A 7,426-nucleotide genomic window follows, 5' to 3' on the forward strand; every position below is an offset into this window, starting at 1 on the left:
GTAGTGTCTACTCCAGGGTTTCTGGGCCCTGGAGGAAAATGGAAGTTTGAGGTGAAATCCAGACATGTTATCTTTTCTTGGGGCCTTGTTGGAAATAGTTGGGCATTCCTGAAGCCAGTGAGCCACTGTGTGTCCCCTTAGGCCCCATGGAAGAGTCTGAGGAAGGGAATGCCTTTTCTCAGCATAGGCTGGCCAGGATGGTCTAATAAGTTGGCCTAGGGACTTGTCCGTGTGCACATCGAGGTAGGCGAGAATGCACATGAGAAGAAGGTGAGTGTGTGTGTGTGATTGTGGGTGGGAAGGCGAGTATGTGAATGCACTCTGTGTGAGTGTCAGAGAGAGTCATAGAGACAGAATATGTTGATAGGTGTGGGTGTAGGTTTTGGGCAGGTGTGGGGGTGTTGGGGCTTTGGCGGTGGAGAAATAGGCTAACGGTGAGGGAAACCACCAAGCGCACCCCGTTTGAAATGATCTTCTGTTGATCTCACATTCTCCCAGTGTCCCAAGGCCAGTTCGATCAGCACCACGGACAGCACCATAGACTTCTTCAAATGTGGCCATACCGGAAACTTAGCCCCGCCTTTCTCCTCCCTGCGTGCTTATCTGAGTCATTGCTCCCCCTCCTCCAATCCCTGAGTTCTGCCAAATGTGTATGGGGAGCTTATGGGGAGCGGGTGGGGGAGGTGAGCTGGCCTTTTGAAGATAAGCATTGTGCAGTTTAGGGTAAAAGGCCATAAATATTTGACCACATCTGGCCCCCAATTAAACACATTAAGGGAGGAGCCAAGGCAGCTAAACAACGCAAGCCAATTAAGACATCTAATTGCTTCTAACCCATGGACCCATTAGGCTCCCCGCATATATAAGAGGCCCAAAGATGTCCAAGACACAAACACTTCAGCCACTGTGCCCTCCATTAGTACGTCTCCCTCCTCAGAGCTTCCCTTGCCCCCAAGAAGGACCATGACTTGTGGATCTTACTGTGCTGGCCCCTCCTTCAGCTGCATCTCGGCCTGCGGGCCCCGGCCCGGCCGCTGCTGCATCACCGCCGCCCCCTACCGCGGCGTCTCCTGCTACCGCGGCCTCACCGGGGGCTTCGGCAGCCACAGCGTCTGCGGAGGCTTTCGCGCCGGCTCCTGCGGCCGCAGCTTCGGCTACCGCTCCGGCGGCGTGTGCGGGCCCAGCCCGCCCTGCATCACCACTGTGTCCGTCAACGAGAGCCTCCTGACGCCCCTCAACCTGGAGATCGACCCCAATGCGCAGTGCGTGAAGCAGGAGGAGAAGGAGCAGATCAAGTGCCTCAACAGCAGGTTCGCTGCCTTCATCGACAAGGTGGGTGTCCTTGATCACACCCTTCCTGAGCCTTCAGTTCCTGGGCTAGGCACTGAAGAGAGTCAGGGGCAGGAGACGCGTGGTCCAGGGGAGCTCCCAGTCTGATGGAGGAGATGGACACACACCCAGGGTGCCCTGGGACCAAAGACAGGAGTATATAGAGCAGAGGCTCCTGATTGGACAGTGTGGCTCTCACATGCAGCCTGGGTCCAGGCAGGCAGGGCCCCACAGACAGACAAGGACGGGCTTGGCACTGGCACGCCAGAGGAAGAGGGCAGTCCGTGCACACAGACACAAGAATGAACACAAGGAATAGCCAGAGGACCACGGGGGCATCCTGTGGGTGGGTGTCCTGGACCACACCCTTCCTGTACCCCACCCATGCTCAGGACCCAGGCTGGGCACTGGGTCACAGGCACACTAGAGACCTCCAGCTGGCTCTAGACCACAGGCCCCCTGGACTCACCAGGTCTGGAGAAGTCAGTGTCCCTGAGAGCAGGGACTGACCTTTCCCAACCTCAGCTCCCATCCCTAAATTGGAAACTCCAGACACAGATGGCCATCAGCAAAGCCAGCAGTCCCCTTGTCTCCCACTGCCCATCTCTGCCAAATCTCTGTGGAGCTGCAGACTTGAGAGTTCACCCTAAAGCTCTCAGTCCCACCCCAAACTGGCTTTAGGACACCAGGAGCCATCTGACCCCCTCCTCACCCCCTGAACACAGGTGCGCTTCCTGGAGCAGCAGAACAAGCTGCTGGAGACCAAGTGGCAGTTCTACCAGAACCGCAAGTGCTGCGAGAGCAACCTGGAGCCCCTGTTCGAGGGCTACATCGAGACACTGAGGCGGGAGGCTGAGTGCGTGGAGGCCGACAGCGGGAGGCTGGCCTCAGAGCTCAACCACGTGCAGGAGGTGCTGGAGGGCTACAAGAAGAAGTGAGTGCGTCCAGGAGTGACACTGGGCACAAGAAATCGACTTGACTTGCAGCCCACTGGATTAGGCCTGAGAGGAATTTCCCAGAAGGGCGAGGGCCCAAGCAGGTGGCGGTGGGGGGGGGGGCGGTTTGCAGAATGCAGCAGGATCTTCTCATCTGTGCCACTGTTGCCTGGAGGCCTGCCTGAGCACAGGCCTGGGGCTCCCCCAGGACACATGCCTCTCCTACTTTGGCCTTCTCTTCTTGGAGGCTGGGTAGGCAGGGGAGAGGGGCCTTCTGTGGGCTCCAGGCCTTCTCCTGCTGACCTCTCAGTTCCCACCTGAAGCACATGAGCATCTGGTCCCTCAGGGCTGATGGGTCCTGGGGCTCTGTGTGTCCTGCTGCCTAGGGTGCTGAGTGCTGATGGTTGATGGGTGGCATAGGCCCCCAGCCTGAGCTAGGATGGACACCCAGGGGAGGTGGGGCTGGGTCCGCAGTGCCCCCGAGGTGCTGCTGTGCAATCCTAGCTCAGGGCTGGGTGCTGAGTCCTTATTTGCCTCCTGAGGGGACCTCACGGCAGCTTTGGGAATTGGGCTGTGAGGTCCCAGAACGTAGGCTCTCCAGACCCCTCAATTCAAAGTGGGGAGAGAATCCCAGACACGTTCTAGATCCAGCCAGAAAGAAAGGATCCAGCAGAGCTGCTAGGGTGCCAGCTTCTGGGAAGTTCCTGATAGTGCCCCCTTCACTGATAAGACATGGTGGCGACCTCTGGGGAGACCTGCCCTTCCTGACCTCCCCTCTCTGCCCTCTTCTGCCTCAGGTATGAGGAGGAAGTTTCTCTGAGAGCAACAGCTGAGAATGAATTTGTGGCTCTGAAGAAGGTGGGTAACATGGGATCCGGAAGCATAGACACCAGGGATCTTGGAATGACAGACTCTTCCTGGGGAGACCCAGAGGGTCTCAACCTCATGTGGGGTACACGACTGGGTCACATCCAGATGGGAAACCCCAGAGATAAGGTCATAAAAGGCTCATTCAGGTCGCTGATGAAGAGCAATGACCTTTAAATGTCCACTAGCACCCTGCCCTGGGGCAGGGGGATGGCTGGGCTGACCTCTGGATGTCTTGCTTTGCTTTGGAAGTGGTGGTCTCCGGCGGGGGTCCCATGGAGGCAGAGCAGCTGCAGTCTCCTTGTGGAGGACAGTGTCCTGTCTAGCATTGTGGGAAGTCTGACCAAAAGGAGGGGTGCAGCCCCAGGGTGTGGGGGAGGATGGATCAGAACCAGGAGTGGCTAGGTGGAGTCCAGGAGGCCTGCTAGGGGACCGGGGATGGGTCAAGTGGCCGAGCAGGGTTCCGTCTGACGGGTTTCTTGGAATAGGGAGGCTAAAAAGGAAAGCTGGGATTATAAGAGGAGTGAGAGGCTGGTGGTCCATCTCTAGGCACAAAGGGGTTTGTTCTCAGAAGGGCAGGAGGTTGTGAGGCCCATCCTGGGCAGGCCAGAAGGTATGGAGATAGTATGGGAATAGGAACACTGGGAATCCTTTCCCCTGGCCTCTATGGATGGGGGAGAAAAGAGGAGTTTGGGGTGATGGGTCCTCTTCGCTCAAAGACACCCCAACTTTCCAGGAGGTGGACTGCGCCTACCTCCGCAAGTCAGACCTGGAGGCCAACGCGGAGGCCCTGACTGAGGAGATCGACTTCCTGCGGCGCCTGTATGAGGAGGTGAGGGGCTGTGGTCCAGGCAGAAAACTGGCAGCCAGCCTGGAAGATCGGGCTTTGGCCTGGGACCGGCTTGGCCAGGGATTTGGGCTGGAGCTACAGTCCTTGAAGCTATCATGCAAGCAGGGGCTGGAGATCAGGGAGGATTGGGTCCACACTGGTGCGTGAGGCTGGGGTGTAAACAAGATCCTTCCATCCTCCCACCCCCCCACCATCTGCAGGAGATCCGTGTTCTCAACGCCCACATCTCAGACACCTCGGTCATCGTCAAGATGGACAACAGCCGGGACCTGAACATGGACTGCATTGTGGCCGAGATCAAGGCTCAATACGACGACATCGCCAGCCGCAGCCGGGCTGAGGCCGAGTCCTGGTACCGCAGCAAGGTGAGGGGCATAGGACACCTGCCTCCTAGACATGGCAGTGGGCAGGGAAGACCTCTTTTGTCTGGGGATTTTGATTATTAGGGATGGTAAGAGGACAGACATCTCTCAGTTTGGGTGGTAGAGCAGGGCTGCCATGCATGGGTGCACAGGCTGAGCACTGTACAACTTACCAATCGTCTGTGGTGTCTGAATGGGTGGGAAACTGCATCCTGAGCCTCAGGAGCATCTCTGCTTCCCCCCAGTGTGAGGAGATGAAGGCCACAGTGATCCGGCACGGGGAGACCCTGCGCCGCACCAAGGAGGAGATCAATGAGCTCAACCGCACGATCCAGAGGCTGACCGCTGAGGTTGAGAATGCCAAGTGCCAGGTAAGTGTCTCCTGGGGCCTCCCCAGGGTCACACAGGCAGTGTGTGTCCCCAGTGGATCTCACCATTCCCGCTCCAGCCCATCTGCAGGACTACAGTCCCTGGTTGTGGTCCCTGGGGTAGACTCCGCTGATGAGGAGAGAGGTCTGTTCTTGGGGTGTTCCCAGCTGGGAGAGGGGAGAGACTGGACACATCCAGGAAATGGACACAGAAACCCAGGACCATCATCCACCTTGTTCTCTTCTGGGTCCCCAGAACACCAAGCTGGAGACCGCAGTGACCCAGGCTGAGCAGCAGGGTGAGGCGGCTCTGAGCGATGCCCGCTGCAAGCTGGCCGAGCTGGAGGCCGCCCTGCAGAAGGCCAAGCAGGACATGGCCTGCCTGGTCAAGGAGTACCAGGAGGTGATGAACTCCAAGCTGGGCCTGGACATCGAGATCGCCACCTACAGGCGGCTGCTGGAAGGCGAGGAGCAGAGGTGGGTACTGTAGCCTATTTTCTCTCCCAGCCTTGCCTGGGTTCCCAGCGTGCCATGTGCCTCCTGGCATCAGTGGACTCCCATTTTCAAATCTCCCCATCCTGCATTTACAGATAATGAGTAAGTCCTTTTGGTGTGTTTCTAGCGCTCTTTGAGTCAGTCATGCCCACCAAAGTGCTAAAATGGGATTGGAACCTTTTGCAAATCTGCTCCAGAGAGCCAGGAGTCAGGCCATAGGAATTGTTGTTCCTGAGAACCCTAGCCTGGGCTTGTAACCACCTTCCCTTGGACGTGCTTTTCCCTTCCTGGCCCTTGTTGCACATAACCAAGACTCTAGCTCTCTTCTCAAGCCTGGCCCTGGGCCCAGCCTTGGCAGTTCGTATATATCCCATAGTGACTGCCTCCATAGGGCATTTTATCAACCCACTGTTATATGTTCCAACTCCAGTGGGTCCTTCTAAGTGGTCTTCCATTGCATCAGGTGGGACTGAGGGTGGACAGATAGCAGGGACTTGTCCCTTGAGGCAGCTGTGTCCCGTTCTAGCATTTTTGCTTATTGCTAGTTTTGGATATGGCGGGAAGACCCATTCATCTCAGCCTTCCTATGGCTGGAGGGCAGCTGATCATCTCCTCTGAGGACAACACTCCCAGAATGTTGCCCCTGGGTTGGTCAGGTGCTCACTCCCTGAGCCTCCCTCTTCTTGTGTATAGCCAGGCCCCTCCTCTCAAGCAGAAGAGAGTGCAGTGTGAGGAGGCAGAGGGAGCTACTGGGAGCATGCCTTGCAGTGGGGAGATGGGGACACAGGTTGGATAGCTGGAATCAAAGCGGTCCCATGGTGAGACTTGCCACAACCTCAAGTAATTGCTTTGGAGAGCTCAGAAGCCCCGTAGCTCCTGGGCCTGGGGAGTTTCAGCAGTGGAGACTTCCGGAATGAAGAATTTTTCAAGACTGAGTTTGGGAGTTCGAGAGGCACCTGGAAATAGCACTGGAAACTGAGCGACCCATCCCTCCGCCGCATAGGAACTCTGGGGTGAACTCAGAAGCTTTGGTGTGGTTTCCCTGTGAACCCTGGGCGTGGGATGAGTACATGGTGGACTCCAGAGTCTCCTCATGTCTGAAGCCGGTGTTGTCAACCCTTTGCCACGGTGCTATCAGAGGGACTCTCGTTTGTTTCCCTTGAGGAGATGTGTTGTGTGGGACGGAGGCGAGGGCTGCGTGGAGTTAGGTGCTCTGAATTATAGCCCTGCCTCTGTCACTGGTTATTTCCTCTCTCTGGGCCTCAGTTTCTCCATCTGTCAAATGAGGGAACTTGTGTAGACAGTTTCTTTTTTTTTTTTTTTTTTAAAGATTTTATTTATTTATGTGACAGAGAGACAGCCAGCGAGAGAGGGAACACAGCAGGGGGAGTGGGAGAGGAAGAAGCAGGCTCATAGCGGAAGAGCCTGATGTGGGACTCGATCCCAGATCACCAGGATCACGCCCTGAGCCGAAGGCAGACGCTTTAACGACTGCGCTACCCAGGCGCCCCTTGTAGACAGTTTCTGAGCCTGTTTTAAATGGGTTCTAAAACCCCCTTCGATCCCGAAACAGTTATTTATGGAGCCAAACATTGTTTTAGGCACCATGCCCTCTGCAGTGGGGAAAAGACAAGACTGAAATGTCTGCCCTCCTGAAGCCCGGGTTCTCTAATGACGCCAATCAGGCCAGATTTAGGAAGTCCGATCTGCGGCCCCTGAAATGTGTTCAGAAGTGGGTCAGAACCAACATGTCTGAACTGGGTGCCCTGTGGCGGGCACTAAGTGCCTACATGGGTCATTGATTCCGCCCTCACAGGGGACCTAGTAGATATTCCGGGGAGGAGGGAGGCCCCGCAAGCAGGGCAAATCGGAGGTTGCCGGGCTAAGGAGGGCTGCCAGGCACACCGTGCCTTCCGGCTCCAGAGCCCACGTGGGGGCTGGGCGATGGCTTCCAGATGGGCTCGGTTACCGCTCCTTCCCCTCAGCAAGTGCCCAGGAGGAGGGCACGGTCCTCACTGTCACCTTGGCCGCGTGGGCCCGGCGGCTGGCCAGCAGCACCAACCTCTCTCTCTTTTCCTTTCCCAACAGGCTGTGTGAGGGCGTCGGCGCCGTCAATGTGTGTAAGTAGTCCGAGCCTCCCCCTTCTCCAGCTGGGGCGGGCCCCCGTCTTGGGGGAGGGCCGTTTTCGCCAACCCCCCCCCCCCCCCCCCCCCCCCCCCG

General features: G+C 57.2%; 1 protein-coding gene across 1 annotated transcript in view; it reads left to right on the forward strand.

The window, feature by feature from the left end:
• The first annotated feature begins 938 nt into the window (after positions 1 to 938).
• Positions 939 to 7,426, forward strand: part of LOC103675648 (keratin, type II cuticular Hb6) — a 7,336-nt gene continuing 848 nt past the window's right edge. The window contains exons 1-8 of the mRNA XM_040642503.1: positions 939 to 1,332; positions 2,055 to 2,263; positions 3,062 to 3,122; positions 3,868 to 3,963; positions 4,182 to 4,346; positions 4,589 to 4,714; positions 4,968 to 5,188; positions 7,295 to 7,326. Coding sequence (XP_040498437.1) covers positions 964 to 1,332; positions 2,055 to 2,263; positions 3,062 to 3,122; positions 3,868 to 3,963; positions 4,182 to 4,346; positions 4,589 to 4,714; positions 4,968 to 5,188; positions 7,295 to 7,326 — 1,279 coding nt within the window. The 5' untranslated portion in view covers positions 939 to 963. The remainder of the gene's footprint in view (positions 1,333 to 2,054; positions 2,264 to 3,061; positions 3,123 to 3,867; positions 3,964 to 4,181; positions 4,347 to 4,588; positions 4,715 to 4,967; positions 5,189 to 7,294; positions 7,327 to 7,426) is intronic.

Source organism: Ursus maritimus, unplaced genomic scaffold (assembly GCF_017311325.1).
Source record: "Ursus maritimus isolate PB19 unplaced genomic scaffold, ASM1731132v1 scaffold_26, whole genome shotgun sequence".
Lineage (NCBI taxonomy): Eukaryota > Metazoa > Chordata > Mammalia > Carnivora > Ursidae > Ursus > Ursus maritimus.